General features: G+C 40.0%; 1 protein-coding gene across 1 annotated transcript in view; it reads right to left on the reverse strand.

Annotated features, from left to right (window-relative positions):
• slc9a5 (solute carrier family 9 member A5) overlaps positions 1–16169 on the reverse strand; it is a 170605-nt gene extending 154436 nt beyond the window's left edge. Inside the window, exon 1 of the mRNA XM_052028713.1 lies at positions 15971–16169. Coding sequence (XP_051884673.1) covers positions 15971–16169 — 199 coding nt within the window. The remainder of the gene's footprint in view (positions 1–15970) is intronic.
• Positions 16170–17707: the final 1538 nt, after the last annotated feature.

Raw genomic sequence — 17707 nt, forward strand, 5'->3', positions numbered from 1 at the left:
CATCATTACAGATTTTCAATATAGACTGGGGATACAATAAAGTAGCTAAGTGTGATCATGTACCAAACACTTGAGAAAATTTTCCAAATTCATCAGGAGTTTAAAGAGACAACTTCAAAAGGAGAGAAAGGTGAAATGCATGAGAGACGATTTGCGCACACACTTAATAACTCGGAATGAGGTGGAGGTGGAGGAGGAGAGCGAATAGGAATCAGATGGCTGTTCTTCCCAATAGCAAAGCAAATTTTAAATCTGGTTAGTTAAAAAAAATAAACAGTGGGTGGATAATTTATTCTTAGTTATTAAATAACACCAGACTAGCATTATGACGATAATTCTATACAGGATTTAAGAACAGATGAATCATGGTGACTTATCTGTGACATTTAACATGAAGAAGTTTTTAAAGAGTTAATTGGAGAGTTGAAAAAAAATAAAAGCTACTCTCTTGCTGATCACCTATACTGGACAATGCAGTCTCAGGATTAAGTTTATACTCAAGTGTTGTGATATGTTTACAAAAACAGAGCCTTGGTGGACAAGAAAAGTTGACTAGTAATTGGTCCAATGCATGAATGGAGAAGATTGAGGGAGGAATGTTGCCTCAAACATCAGAACTCAGAAGCTCCTCTCTGGTGGTTCTATAGGTATTTTCCATCCGAGCATCCAAACAGGACACAAATTCAATTTCAGCAGAAAAAGCAAGTTGCCAAGTTTGCTGCTTAAACATATTACTGAAAACAGAATAAAATACTGTTGTTTGATGCTTGGAAAAGCACCATTTGGTGAGAGTAAACCCTCAGAAACAGGAGGTTGACTAAATAATGATTTTTTCATTGTTCATATTCAAGTACTTCCAAAAAAATGTGCAAGTATGATACTATTACTGGAAGCAATGAAGACAAACAGAACCCGACCTTGCATATCTTTACTTTGCATACACTGTGCTGTTCGTGAGTTTAAATTGCACGTTAGCATTGTGTGAAACACCACAAAATTAAGTTGTACATATATAATTAAAAAGTGTCAAAAAGTTCTTCAAAAAAGTTCTAGAAATAAAGAAAATGGACTAAAACCTAATTTTTTCTTGCTCAGGCATGAGCCTGCATAAACTTATGTTGTCCCAACCCTAGTACCCACTGAAAAAAGTTGTGCTTTCAAATGTTGGTGTTCCTATTCAAGTTGATAAACTTGAACTCTGGTATGAAAAGCAGTGGAGAGGTACAGCTGTTAGGGAGAAACAGTCATAGTCAAAGTTTAAGATATAGTAGCCATTAATACAAGTGAGAACCAGTCTTGATGACCTATTTCAAATTGTAAACTGCAAGCAGTAATCAGTTTTGAAATTAAAAGGACACCAACGTAAAAATAAAAGAGGACTGTCTGCAGACCACGACCTGCCAGCTCACAGCAGGTCTCTCAAAGAGATACGATTTGTTAAGTTGGCATAACCATGAGGCATTGTTGTGTGTGTGGACCAAACGTACAGACAATGGGCTGTGCTAATTGGCCTAGAATAAACCAGGCATTGGACATCTTCAGGCAAGATATTTTGCACCACCATGAGAGAGATCAAGGTTGGTTCCACACTGGCTATCTTTGTCACTTGCCACATCAAACATGGTCATACACATATTTGTTCTGTCAATTAATAACTGGGGAATTTGTGTACCCAGGCGGTCAGCCAACGCTAATTTTGAGTGCTTGGCGTTTCTGTCCAAAACATCCATGCAAATTACTTTGTCCCAATAAAAAATTTTGATGGTCTTGTCAGTTAGGATGTGCTCCGATTGCAAATATGTAACTCAATGGAATTATTTGTCTGTACCCAAAATATTGAAGTAAACTATGCAACTGTAACTATTGAAATTGTATTCAAACATCTGTTGTTATCTTTGTTCTTAAGAGTATAGAAACTCAATGTACTTTGAGTTCAGAGAGACTCTACCGAGAGATTATCCCCAAGAGATTTTGCCTGCCAGGTTTCCTCCTGAATGCCTGCTTTTGCTGAATAAAACTTGTTACATCTACAGCTCTGATCTGCATGTGGCTCATTCAAAGTCACAACAGTTTTGAAAACTGAACTTCACTAATTGGTTGGAGGCATCAAACAAGTTTATTTGCAAGTTTCTAGGTTTATTATGTTATGTCCTTCCTCCCCCACCCCCCCAACCACATTTCCAGTAGACATAAATTTCTCAACTCCATACATCTTCATGAGATTTTAAATGAGAAAATGTTCTTTTTGCTTTGAAAATATCTGGCATTCAATTAATTTCTTGGGAAAATCGTTTTCTACATGTTCCATTCAACCTCAACTCAGTGGAGCATCCATGGATATTGAAGAATGGATTTTTTGAATTATAGGGAGCCTATAATCCTTTCAGTTATTATGGTGCTAAATGTCACTTGATGTAGTTAACTTAAGCTAAGCTTAAACTAGGTCTCAGAGTACATGTATGCAACCTTTGCACATGCCAAGATTAGCTCCATTAATCACATGATGTAAATATCACCAGAATCTGTGATGAAGGGAATGTGTAGGGGACACCCTTCACCTTCTACAATTTCTGGACTGGGCAACACACAGTAACTTTGCATCCCTGAGCTGCTGCAAAATGGCACAATTACACATGCCCAGACATGTAATTCTTTCCCAGCTCAAAAAAACCTGATCATCAAAATGGGGAAAAAGAAGAAGAAAAAAAAATCACAGTTGGAAGTTTTCAAAATCAAGGGATCTATTCAAGAGTTTACGATCAACTTTTGTTGCACCAAGGTTGAGACTGTGAAAGGCACGAGACATTCTTCATATCACCAAACTGTCTTTGAAACACTTCAACTTTTCATGGGCTTCAACTTTGCCAACTGTGGCACCTTAACAGATAGCTTTTTTTTTGTAGTCCAAAAGTCTTCTCAGGACAACTAATAAACAAACAGGAGGATAGATAGGGAGTATTAAGTATCAAAAAGGAGATCAGTGCATGGAAGTAAAAGGCATTAAAAAAAGAGTAATGAATATTTAGGCATTGCAATCTTGGCAATAAACATTAACTGCTAGTCTAATATTCTCTTCTGCTTTTCAAAAATAACTTATCCCAAGCCCAAACTTTTACTAATGCCCTTATTGGAAAGAAGCCCAACATACTTCTTACCTGTTTACATGTAACTCAAGTCACAGAACCAATGGTTGATTCTTAATCCGTTTTGAAATGACCACCCACAATAAGGCAGGCATGGTAGTGTAGTGGTTTGCATAACAGTATCACAGCACCAGCGACCTGGGTTCAATTCCAGCCACTGTTTGTAAGGAGTTTGTACATTCTCCGTGTCTGCGGGGTTTCCTCCAGGTGCTCCAGTTTCCTCCCACATTCCAAAGACGTATGGGTTCGGAGTTGTGGGCATGCTATGTTGGCGCCAGAAGCATAGTGACACTTGTGGGCTGCCCGCAGAACACTATGCAAAAGATGCATTTCACTGTGTGTTTCGAGTCCTGAATGGCGATAGACAATTGAACAGCCAAGGGGAGGAGGAACTCCTCCTCCACAATGATGGCGTTCCCATTATGTGAACGCTGAAGATAAAGCTGAAACAACTGCAACATATTCAGTCAAAACTGTCAGATGGATGATTCATCTCAGCTTCCTCCCGAGATCCTCACCATCACAGAAGTTGGGCTTTTAGCCAATCCATGCAATATAGAAGTAGCTGAGAGCACTAGGTACAGCAAAGGCTATGAGACCAGCTAACATCCAACTTGCAGTACTGCAGATTCACGCTCCAGAACTAATTGCACTTCTAGTCAAGCTGTTCTAGTACACCGTCACATCACCAAAATCTACCTACCAACATGTTAAATTGCCTGGGCATGTCCAATACACAAAAAGCAGAACAAATCCAATTCACTTAATTACCACCTGGTCCACAAAGTCAGCATTAGCAAAGTGATGAAAGCTCTCACTGACAGTGCTACCAAGCAGCACTTCCTCACCAAAAACATAACCTCCAATAGCCAGTTTGGAGTTTTAATAAGACCACTTGTTTCCAGATCTCACAGGCTTGGTCCAAACACAAGATGACCAAAGAGCCGAATTCTAAAAGTAAGGTGACAGTGACCGCCCTTGACATTAAGGCAGCATTTGACTGAGTGTGGCATCCATAACCATGATAAAACTCAAGTTAGTGGACATCAAAAGAAAAAAAAAATCCCTGTTATGGATTGTTGCTCCCAGCTCTCTAGACTTTAAGAGTCAACTCTGTGGTTTGCAAAACAGACTCTTGGCAACCTACTGCCTGTAGAGATGATGCATTTTTGCTACACAGAATATACAAGTAATGTACTACAGGTACAAATAGTATATTGAGCCAATAACAAAATGGATCCCCATTCATTGACTCACGTTCTTTAAAAGATATCCATTTACTTTCAATTTTATATTGGAAATTGTTAAAATTTACTCTCATTTCTTATCACACTTCTTACAGCATCATTCACAATATTGCTCAGTTGGAAAGATGCCCAGTCCCCATCTTGCGGGTTTGAATGTTGTTATCCGTGTCTGCCATGAGTTGGTTCATTCTGTTGATTGATTGAAGTTACACTCTGCTTTCAGTTCTGACAGTCTTGTACTTTGCCATTTAGCTCTGCTCAGATTTTATGTCAGTCTTGAGGTGAAGTCCAGTGACCAAATAAGGCAAGGTTTGGGTTTTCCTTCAGGTCTCTATTTGATGAGGGTCATAGAGTCAATGAGCAATACAGCATGAAAAACAGACCCTTCATCCCAACTCGTCCATGCAGACCACTTTGCTTAACTGAGCTCGTTCCATTTGTCCGTTTTTGGCCCATATCCTTCTAAATCTTTCCTATCCATTTACCCGTCCAAATGTCTCTTTAATATCGTAGTTGTACCTGCCTCTACCACTTCCTCTGGCTGCTTGCTCCATAAACATACCACACTCATGTTTAAAAGTTGCCCTTCAGGTCTTTCCCCTCTCACTTTAAACCTCTGCCCTCTAGTTTTGGACTCTCCTGCCCTGGGGAAAAGACAGTGGCAATTCACCTTGTCTGTGCCCCTCATGATTTTATAAACAACTGTAGCTTTACCCCTCAGCCTCCTATGCTCTGGGGAATAAAATCCCCCATCTCATTTTCCACAGATGACGAACATCAGTTGGTCTTTTGCAGCAGGGAAAATACAACTGACTTCTCAGCTTTTGAAAGAAATGTTCTCAGGCACATTTTTCCCCAAAATTAGCTATTTTCCAGGAAATTTCCCAAAATTTCCTGAGTTTCTAGCACAGCATTATGAAGAGCAATATAGAGCAGGTAAAGGCATGGAGACCATGTGACATTTGGAAGTTAATATCCAAACACACAGGGAGAAGCATGGCTGTGGGGTAATGGAAAACAACCAGTGGATTTCAATGCATCTCTGCCTGTTGACAACTGTGGAGAAACCACAGACTAAGAACAACCCAACATTACTTGCACTTTACCCCCATAGCACCACATAGAAATGAATCATATTGTGTACAGAAAAGGAGCACAATTAACTGAAATCATGCAAAGTGTAAATTGAGGTCCAACTGTACAGCTTACGACAGTAATACTCCAATAAACCAGGATCCAACTATTCAGAAATCCTAATGGTTCACTAGGTAATGTTTGCCATGCCCCCTTTGGACTCACCGAGGCCTTAGTTCCTGCATTCATTTCCATTGACCTGGGCCTCTGTTCCCACATTCCCTTCCCACTCACGAGAGCCTTGGTTCCTGCATTCTTTAAACTCATCAGGGTCCTTTTCATGTGCTCCCTTTAAACTTAACAGCTTCACTGGGAAATTATAATATTACGTAGCATCTAACAAAAAGTGTTGGGATATTAATAAGTCGAGTTTATTACCATACGCGCAAGTACTTGTACGACAGTTTCACAGAACATCTGCACTCTGTCCGTAACCGCGACCTGCATCTCCCAGTCACTTCAACTCCCCCTCCCACACTATCACAGCTATGTCAGTCCTCGGCCTCCTCCACTGCCAGGAGAATTTCAAGCACAAACTGGAGGAACGGCACCTCATTTTCAGTCTTGGAACCTTGCAGCCTAACAGCACGAACATTGAATTCTCCCACTTTAGATAATCCTCACCCTTCTTCCTCTTCCTCACAACCTCCCCCACCCCTCTGCCATGCTTCTTCTCTTCTTCCTTTTCCTAGCCTTTTTTTTAAAAAAGAAACCTTTTTCTCCCCTCTCTTCTTACCTTTTACCCATCCCCCAGTGGATCTACTCTCCCCTCCTCCCCCACACCTGCCTATCACTATCTCTTACCTGCATCTACCTATCACCACCTTGTGCCCACCCCACCTCCCCTCTTTTGTCCACCTATCACTGCTCTGCTTTTCCCTCCTATATATTGGGCTTCCCTTTTTCCCATCTTCAGTCCTGCCGAAGGGTCCTGACCCGAAACGTTGATCTACAGATGCTGCCTGGCCTGCTGAGTTCCTCCAGCATCATAGTGTTTTCTACATGTATGTATGCACAGGTGCAATGAAAGACTTACTTGCAGCAGCAGCACAGGCACATAGCATCATATAAGCAGCATTCACAAGAAAAACAAATTATACACAATTTTTATTTTACCCAAGAAAGAAAACAATTAGAACAAAAAAAAAAGTCCATTCTAGTGCAAAGTGGTCATAGTATTGCTAAACTGTAGTTATTAGGGTTTTGCCAGTCGGTTCAAGAACGGAATGGTTGAACAGAATAATAATTCTGGAAAATCTGCTAGTCTGGCACCAAAATCTGGAGTTTCACTGAAGTGATTGATACAGCACACTATATACAAGTAGTATACTTGCACCTACTCATTCCTGCAAACAATGAACAACCCCATTCATTAAAATTACTGGTTATATGCAGGCAAGTGACCTGCTGTGGACAAGACAGAATCAGTCATACACACAGAAAATTAAGTGTTACTTTTACAAAAATTGCAGCCCGTAATATTTTACACAATTTCTGATGGCAATTAAGCATCAATTATTTTTTTAAAAACTGGTCTAATTACAAGGTGAAGAGGGATAAACATCACCATGTCATGGTAAACATGGAGGGGTGATTTTACATCAGGTGTTCCCATGCTAAATGAAGAGATCCTGCTGCTACAGTAAGGCCCGACTCTGCCTGCTGTAACATGATTTCACTGTGGACTCAGGCACACAGCTGGAGTTTCCCTTCTACACTGTTTAAGCGTATTTCACAGTTCAGTGACTTTAAAATGCAGTGGTTTTCAGATGCAAAGTGGGTTAAATCTTTTCTAACCCTCTTACTCACCATTTCTTTGTGGAACAAAGATCATCAAGCTTAATGTTTCATCAACTTGAATTCCCACCCATTAGATTTAAAACTTGTAACTTCCACCTAACCATGCATCCCGATTTCCAACTTGATTCAATGTAATACGGTGATAATTTTATGTACAATGTTATCTCAGAGGCAGCTATTACTTAGAAATTTTGATTAGCTGGAGCTACCCGATCTCTGTACTGGTGGTGTTATCCTGTTAACAATCTCAAGTTCAACAGCTCCTCAACCACAACAGATGTGTGCCACATAGCTTCTACTGTTTTCAAACTGCATCTTTCCAATGCCTGGTCCCTTGATTGTTCTCCTACAGCTTGATCTTGGTCAATCTTCTAACTCACTCATCGCACAAGTTACATCTGGTTCTCACCATTTTTCAGCTCACTTCATCCAGGATGCTAACCACTTAGAACACATCAGTGGTCACTTCCGTTTGTCTTGTTCTTCCTCGGGCACAATTAATAACTACCCTATGGCTTGATCTTAAAACACCAAGCAGTTACGGACAATTAGGAAAGCAGAAACTGTAATTTGAAACCCTTTCGGAGCTCTGGGCAAGAAAATTCAGGTACCCAGCAGATCATCTGAGTTAGTGATTGAAAAGGATCAATTTATCTGTACTACAGAGAGATTGACTAATCTCACATTGTCCAACTATAATACCTGGTTTAAAGTGAATAATGATTATTGATCAGTCAAGGTTATTGGAGGAAGGCCATCCATCATTTTTTAAGACGCTTGTATCCTCCTGCTCCTAAGACATCCAAACATTTATGAGTTATTCTCTGTAAATGAATTGTACTTGTTGATGTTTGCATTTTGAAGAAGAATTTGATACATCTTGTTAGCTTGAAGCCACTTACTTTTAAAACCTTTGCGTGCAATTATATAGGCTAATATGTGCTACAGAAATAGCGGACCCATTGGTTGAAATCTTTCAAAACTTGCTAAATTCCAGGAGCGTACCAGAAAATTGGAAAACAGCCAATGTGACTCCTTTGTTCAAAGAGGAAGACAGAAGTGGGGACTATATGCCAGTTAGTTTAACATCTATTGTTGGCAAGATGCCAAAGTCAATAATAAAAGAGGAAATAATCATTCAGGAAAGCCCAATACAATCAAACCTAGCAAACATGATTTTATGAAAGGTAAATCATGTGTGACAAATCTGCTCAAATGCTTTGAGGATGTGACAAGGAGAGTCGTCGGAGGGGGTTGGAGGAAAACATGTATATGCAGTGTATTTGGATTTCCAAAAGGCACTTGACAAGATGCCACATAAGAAGCCGATGGTTAAAGTAAGAGTCCAAGGTACTGAAGGAACTACGTTGACATGGATTGAAAACTAGCTGTCACATAGAAAATAAAGAGCTGGAATAAATGGATCCTTTTCAAGCTGGAGGGATGTAGCTAGTGGAGTACTCTGGGGATCAATTTCTAGTTCTCAATTGTTTACTAATTACGTTAATAACTTGGAAGAGGGAATGAAATGTAATGTTTTCAAATTTGCCATTGAATCAAAAATTGGCGAAAGGGTATCTTATGATGAGGACATTGTGACTCTGCAAATGGATACAAATAGATTGAATGATTGGGCAAAATCCTGGTAAATGTGGGGAAGTACGAGGTCATGCCCTTCGGTAAGAGGAATCTAAAAGGTGATTATCTAAACAGAGAGAGAGTGAAAAGGAGTGAAGTATGGAGGATCTAGGCATTCTAGTGCATCAATCACAGGCAGGTTCAGCAAGAGGTTAAGGCGGCAAACAGCATGTTGGCCTTTATTGTGAAGGGGTTGGAGTTTAAGAATAGGGAGGTTTTGTTACAGTTATGCAGGGTGTTGGTGAGGCCACATCTGTAACACTGTGCAGAGTTTTGGTCACCTTATCCAAAAGGAAATTATATTGTAGCATTGGAGACAGTCCAAAGGAGATTCACCACGCTAATTCTTGGGATGAAAGGGTTGTCCTAGCTAGAGAAGTTACACAGTTTAGGTCTGTGTTCCTTGGAGTTTAGAAGAATGAGGTGACTTTATTCAAATATGTAGGATCTTAACAGGGCTTTAAAGGGTAAATGTTGGGATGTTTTCATTAGTGGGAGAGTCACAAACAAGGGGACATAGCTGGAAGGGGTCAGTCATTTAAAAGTCTGGAATTCTCTGCCCCAGACGGAAGAGGCAGCCAGGTCATTAGATACATTTAAGTCAGAGATAGATAAATATTTGAAAGATTGAGGAGTTGAGTGTTACGGGCAACTGGCATAAGAGGAAGAGGAGTCGAGGCCAGCATAGATCAGCCACGATCACATTGACTCGTGGTCTAATCTGCTTCTATTTTATTATGTTATTCTGAACTCTAATCACCTTTCCTTTGGAAATTTTGAAGCTTAAAAGTCCAAAGAGTGAAATTCTATTTTGCTGGGGCACAAGACAGTTACCGCAATTGTCTGTTTGCTATGTAACCACCATCGCCCACCCACCTCCCAAGTTTGACATTCAAATAGATGATAGAATGGAAATTGTCAATAGATGCAAATATTTACAGTGTCCATTTTGCACCTCCAATTTCAATCATTCGATTTATGCCAGATCCTTTCCAAACAGCTCTGCAGTTCTTTGCACATTTATGCCCTTCTCATATCTTTGAGTTGCATCATCCAAAGAAATGGTCTTCTACCCATGATGCCTTACCACAAAACCCCAAATTCACTATGCAAAATATCAAAAACATTATCTTTATATTAAAAAGTGCCCAACCACCTAATAGCAATTCATACTTTGGGTCCAACAAAATAATAACTTGTACCAACAGTTTTATCTCAGTCTTTTCAATACTGGATCTTTTGAAATTTCAGATGTAAATTCTTTGAGATAAAAAGGCGAGAACTAATCATGTAAACATTATGTTAGTGAATGGAACTATTATCTATTCCCCTCTAGATTACACATGAAACCATTATCTAAAAGACACTCATCTTTCTTCCGTATTAACATTTTACTCAAAACCACAAAATGTTGATTGAGGTAGGGTTAAGCCATTCCAAAACAACAGCTCTTTGCTAACATTCAGTACACCCATTTGATTTTGTAGTCTTATATCTAAAATTGCTGACCATGAAACTGTCATATCTTGGCAACAATGTCACAAACTGAAATATAGGACCAGCCAGTGTCCAACCTTGGGTATTATTTTAGTTTTATATGAAGAGTAATGCATTAATATTCCCATAAACAGCAGGACAGACATAAATGATGAAACAGGCATGACTATTTTTACCAATGTATATTTCCACATTTTTAATAAAAAGATCAACAATACTGTTTTCCTTAACATATCAATAGATATAGAAAAAGATATTTCAATCCAAGGAAACAAAAAAATGTGCAATAATTCAAATACTTTACAAATGATTATGTCAACATTCTGTTTCATACAGTCCACATTTATCTTCTTCAACAAAATCCTCAACAAGTCTTTTTCTTTCCTTTTGGACTATTGAAAAAGATCTGAAGTATCCCTCCAGCTATCTCAGCCCTACTCCTGAGAACCTTCTGTTTGTCAGATGGTGGATCATTTGTGACTTCCTGCTTCCTCTGCTCCACTATTGCCATCCTTTTCTAATCACAATTTATCACCCAAAAGCTTTCAAATCCCATTGCTTTTCTTACTTCTAAAGAATCTCCTTGACAATATCTTTGGTGGTATTTTTGTTCTCTTTTCTTAATCTTGCCCACACCCAGAATCCATTTATTTTGTAAAGCAAAGAAGCATTCTGTTTGACCAGTGCTCTGGACATACAGTTATTGAAGATGAGCTTCAGTAAGAAATAAACAGTGAGCAGCATAATCACAATGCAGATATTGGGTTTACTGACCATTGCTCCAATCTGACAAGTTTTCTTGTCAGGGATGAGATGAACAGGGATGAGCTTGGCAGTCAGCAAAGAGCAAATGTGTCTCTCACCCATGATAAAGTGCATTAATTCAATTCCAGCTTTGAACCAATGAGAAAAAAAATCAAAGCTGTGCAACCTCTGATATGAACTTACATCTTCAACTCACTAGCAACAATGATTTCAGAAACCTTGAAGAATTTCTTGAAGTTCAGAAGTATTACCTTGTACTATTGACCAGCTGCTGTTAACCATATCACCCTTAAATGTGAAAAAGCCACGGTCAGAGTTTTAGCAAACAAATTTTGATTGGGTCAAAAGAGATTAGAATAGAGGACCAAAAACTTAGTCAAAGAAGTAGGTTAAAGGAGATTCTTAAGAACAGGGTTTCTGGAGGGAACTTGAGAGCTTTGTGCCTTCGGCTACTTGGACCCAATTGAAATCAACAGTCCACAGAGCCATAATCAGAAGCAACTAGGTAAATCAGGATGTTGTAGAAGAGATACAAAAACAAAAGTTTTAAGATCGTGGTGTTGCTTATTGAGGACCTGGTATTGGTCAGTTAACACATGGGTGATGACTGAACAGTGTCGTGTATCCTGAGCTTTGATGTGGAAGAGATCATCAGGCAGATAGGAGATTCAAGGGTGTGCTCAAAGTAACATTCCCATTTATTCCTGGGAATCTCTGGCCCATGAGCCCCCTTCAGTGAAGAAGGGGCATTCCAGATTGTATTGAAAACCCCAAAGTCATGCATGGAATACACAGAAGCCCTGCATAAGTGGCAGAAGGAGCAGACCACCTCAACAAGCTACCCAGCTGTTGATGTTGTCAATCACCTCAAGCTCCATCTGTGGAAGAGTCCATGGTTCCTACATTGGCCCCATTAGCCACCTCAGATGCCACAAATCCAGAGAGGAAGCATGTTCTTCCAAATCCTGATGGACTGTCCAAGGAGAATTGAGTTGAAACAAACTATAAAGCATCTCAAAGTCTGGAACTACTCAATGGAACTCACAAAATAATCCTGCAGCATTCTCTCAATTCAAAATGATTTAACTTGCCTTTATTTTTTTAAAAGTGTGGCACCTTAACTCAACTTGTACCATCCATACTTCTGATTCAGAACACTGTGGGTTCTAATCAGAGACGCAGGATTGAGCTCAAAACAAAGGTCCATGCTACAGTGTAGTGCCAAGGGACACCACATTATTTTGCTTCTTTTCAAATAATCTGCCAATCTGGTGACTCAGAAGGATGTCAACGCTTTGAGAAAGAATTTGTCCCAGTGTCCTGATCAATATTCTTCCCTTAAAAACAAAAGCAATTGCTCCATATGTCAACATCCTCTGAATGTAATTCACTCAAGCAGAAATCTTTCAGCATCAGATGCTACACAAATAGAAGCAAATATAAAACAAAAAGTACAACCAATGTCATGGAGAATTGTGCAATGCTTTTCCTGAATTAAGGAGATTTCAGTTTTCACAATACATTGGTTTCCAGTTTTCTTAAGCAAGAGATAAATCAAATCAAGGTTTTAATTGCGGATTGGTATCTAATGATTTCAGTTGGAAAATGAGCATGTCAGGGCAAGGGAGTTTTCAGCCTTGATCCTCCCACTGCTGCACACAGACATGCACTACTGAAGTACACTCTTTACAGAGTAAGCATCACAAGAAAAGGACTCCAGCAGGTGTTAGCACCTTTGGTGGTACTGAAGAAAACTTGCATAAACAGAATTTAATTCAACATAGGAAATTGAATGAAACATTATACCTCTCACAGCTGCATCAGTAATGGTGACCACGAAACTGACAGATAGTCCCAGTAACCAGTTGAGTTAACCAATTTTTTCTTAGGAAAGGACTTGTGTTATTTTTATCCAACCTGTCCTACAAGCAACTCCAGATCCACAAAAATTGGTCGTTGCTCAACTGCCCTCTGAAATGGCCTTGCGAGTCCCTAATTTATATAGGGGCTCCTTGGGTTACAAATGACCTAATTTATGAAAATCTGACTTTACACAAATTCTCCCATACATTTTCAAAGTATTTTTCAAACTAGTGCATGTGACCCCTGCATTACAGGTGGGGATGTGAGCGGGGTTGTTGCATTCCTAGAAAACGGTCCACGTACCAATTTTCTGTAACACAAAACCACATCATCTGTGCATGTGTCAAGAAACACTAGTTGAAAAAAAAAGAAATTTTGTGTTGATTTATTTACATTTTCTTCCCCCACACAAATTCCATGAAAGCAAATGTTATTCCATATCTCAAATTTTTGGGTAGTGATTTCTAAATTCCATAACAGCAAATTTCCATAAACTGAACAGCCATAATATGGGAGCTGTCTGTAATAATAATAAAATGTTTCATGTTATTCAGTAATGGCCGGATACTGTATATATTTCATTAGTTTAATTATGGATAGTGTTAAGATGACCATTCAATGAAGGAATTACAAGTGGTATGTAGTGCAATACAGTATTCGTAGTTATAGAGAAAGATCGTTTCTTACGGACAGTTCTCAGGAACAAAACCTTACGTAAAATGGGAACTGCCTGCACTAACTTACCACAAGTGAAGGTGACTCATGACCACCTTCAAGAGCAATAATCAGTGTTTCCCTGTGATGCCCTCATCGCATAAATCAAAAATGATTTGGTTCCATCGATACCTTACTGGGGTCACAGAATAGGAAATTCTGTATGTGTTGCAAGTTTCAGGGAAGCAGTCGACAATGGATAGAGTGCGTAATCATCCAGAATGAGCACCCAAAATAATAACTGCTTCTACTTTTTAATATTCACAACCCCTTACAGCTCCAGGATCGGTTTGGTAAGCCAATATAAACTTGGACATCACAATTTCCTATCTTCCTTTCACTTATCAAGCCATGGTGAGAATAGCTTAGAGATCATATTTTCAGCTCAGCTTTCCCTTGGAACCTACTTTCTAAAATCCCAGATTTGCTTAATTAATTGATTTTTAAAGAATCAATATCAGCATTGGTGGGACTCACAATGGGTCCAGTTCCTTGGATTACAGTAATATTACCACAATATTATGATTCCAACTGTATCAAATCTTTCAATAAACTTCTCCAGGATTCTCAAATGCATCATTATCCATGTTTCTTAATACACCCTTAAAAACCTCCTTTTACACTGGCCCATAGCTCTAAACTGCCCAATTACAGCCAAGTAATCATCTGTTGTGATCACTGAATATTTTCACTTTTTAACTAACACATGACCTTCAATACTCTTTCATACTGAGTTTGAATAACCAGTCATTCATTCCTCTTCCTTTACTCTGAGGCACCAGTCTTGGATATATTGTTTCCTCACTCAATACGGAAATATCTTGTCCACTAGTACAGCAATGCCTTGTTCACCCTATTCCCCCCCAATCCCTGAGCGGATGAACAGGAGGCTGCTAATGTCCCTGTTTCCACGTCATGACCCTTCTCCCTCAATAGATCAAATCTGAGGTCCTTTAAATCCTCTCACAGCTTTACCATATCTTTACTATGTCCTCTTGCCACAAATCCCTTTTCTAGATACGCAGGATCCCTCAGAGGAATTTACTGCCAGTTAAGTGCCCTTGAAATATAATTATTATTGTAAGGTAAGAAATTGTAGCATCCATCATGTAATATTCGCCAGTTGAGACTCCCTCCCGAGTCAAGCCTGTCATCTCCTATACCCACCCAATCAGGTAAACTAGGCTAAAATCAGATGACCAGAAAACCCAAATTCATATGCAGGAGCAGGATAATGTTGACATTAACTTAACTATCCAATACTCCCAGGAATTATTTGTACACCAGAGAAAATTACAGCAAATAAACTGAACAAATTACATTTCAAACCCCTTTACAAATCTCATGCTCATTTCTTAATTTTAATTTCATCTCTCCCAGTCAAAAAAGAAACTGATCATTTTCACTTGCAATGCTTGTTCCAATAGCTTGAACTAGGTGATCAAATGCTGAATTCACAGCTGCATAATTTACAAGCATTAAGACACATTCAGTTCTCACTCTAACGTGTTCTGGGCTGCAAATTAATTGTGCTAACAGGTACTCCAAAAATAAAACACATTTAATTGGGTGCAGTAACCGATGCACGAAGGGAGAAGGGCATAGTAATTAGTGACGGGAAACCATACTCCCGTTGATCTAATCTCAGAACATTTCTTTGGCATTAACTCTCTCCACAGAGCACCCGTTCTAAACTCGGAATGGAGATGACTATCTCCTCCCGCAGTACCTGAACTCAAGAAAGCGGCCCGGCATTCCGACAGGTTCGCCAACCAGGCTCAGAAACTTGCCCATCCTGACCACCCAGAGCCGGGCACACGAGCTCTGGCACCGAGTGCAGCCGCTTAGGTTGCAGGAATCTGCTCTCTCTCTCTCACACACACACACACCTGGCACAGGTGAATTGCACTCGGATCACTGTGTGGACCTGACAAACCAAAGTGCACTGATTTAACTAACAGAAGCGCAGTACTAATAGCTTTCTCGTCATGCACGTATCAGGAGTTGATCTGGCTGGTGTGGCGGGGGGGGGGGGGGGGGGGGGAAGGGACGAATTAAAATACATGAAATTGAGGTGTCAGAAATCATTGCATTGAGGTTTTAAGTGAGAGTTTTTGCGCACTTGAAACGCAATCCCATAGATTCTAGGAAGCTGGTGAGTATACTCACGGATTTTAGCCAAGCTGGCGACCAGGATCCACACTACTACCAGGTAGGGTCCCTGCACATGGACCCATTCCCACCTGACCATCTCGAAGCCCGCGGTGCCGTAACCGTGAGGGTCTCCTTCCTCCGCCGTGCTCCGCATTCCTGCCGGGTGGCTGACAGCCAGCGGTGAGACCCCAGCTTCTTGCAGCAGCTCGGCCATGGTCCGAGACCCCAGCTCCTGGAGAGCAACGCACCCCTAGCCCCGACCGCCCTCCAGAGCCGGCGGAACGTCCTGAGCGCGCCCTTCACCTCAACCTGCCTTCGCACCTCAGCCCGCCCTTCGCTCGCTTCTCATTGGAAGAGCTGGCGTGGAGGACACGTGACCGACAGTTTTAACCAATCAAGACACTTGCCGATCTGCCCATCACCGGCAATGTAGCCCCAGCGAGCGATGTGTTGGGTGCTCGCTGTTCGGCTCGGTTTACCGCTTTCCAGTGTGCACGTTTACAAGCATTGCTAATGTCAAGTAGTTTTGCATAAGCATTGATTTAAAACGTTAATTCCTACCCCTTTGTCATCTACAAAGGTCATTGTAAAAACAACAAAATAACGAGAAAGTCAACTATCACAGTTAAATAAAGTTCCTTTTCCCCGAGACATGGGAATGACTGACAACGCACTCCGTCGTTGTTCCGCTGTAAAGATGATGTATTATCTGGTTGCCTGGGTGATTGGTCCTGCTGTTTCTGAATAGTTATCGATTCTAATTTGCCGTATGCTTCAATCCGCTCCAACCTTCAGAGATGCATCTCTGGGTGGTAGAGATATATCAGCATATGAAACGCTGATCATTACAGACTATCAGCTCTGGAACAATCACTTTCTGTCCACTAAAATGTAAAAGAACTTTTGCTTTAAAAAGACAGTGGGTGGACGAAGTGCTATAAATGAAATTCTGCTATTCATTCCCTCCCACAATTTCAGAACTATGGAACTTCTTACGGATCTGGTTTTCCTCCGTCTACGATCGAGATGTTTTAGAACCCCTGTCACATTAACTGCTGGTTGATGCATTTAATTTTCTCACGATCCTTTGCCTTGGTGTATTCTACTTTCTGCGATTTCTCCATTTACAGAAGAGAGGAAGACAATCTTCATGGAGTTTAGGTCCCAAACTTCAGAGAACCAGATACTAGGAAGGTTGGTTCTCTTTTCCATTCCTAATATTGTAAACCCCTGGAATAGTTGACCTTGTATCTAGCTGCTTTGTTTCAATCCTGTTCTCAACCAGGTAGCTTTCTTGTATAAAAAAAATTAATGATGCAAAAATTACTTTTGCAATGAGTTTGTTAATTGCATTCAATACATCCAGGGACAATAGGAGCTGGAAAATCATTTGTATAATCTACAGTCTATCTTGCCAATTGTAATAAAATTGGAACACTTAAATAGTCAATAACTGAAATTACATTGTCAAACGAAAATACAATATAACCTATAGTGCGCAATATAAAATGCAAAATTCCTTAAACAAAATACATGCGATACAGAGACGCTTCAATATACTGTACTCTAAAATGTAAATCTGAAGCACAGCTACAGCCTGATAATGGACTTGCATTTCAAGATATTTCCTTTAATTTTTATTGCATTCTGTGAATTGGTCTTTGACCTGCCCAGTGAAGTTGTTGGATCTAAATGTACACAGTCACCCAAATGCTCCAACCTAAATACTGGAATCAGTTAAAAATTGTGCAA

This window comes from Pristis pectinata, chromosome 13 (genome assembly GCF_009764475.1).
Source record: "Pristis pectinata isolate sPriPec2 chromosome 13, sPriPec2.1.pri, whole genome shotgun sequence".
Lineage (NCBI taxonomy): Eukaryota > Metazoa > Chordata > Chondrichthyes > Rhinopristiformes > Pristidae > Pristis > Pristis pectinata.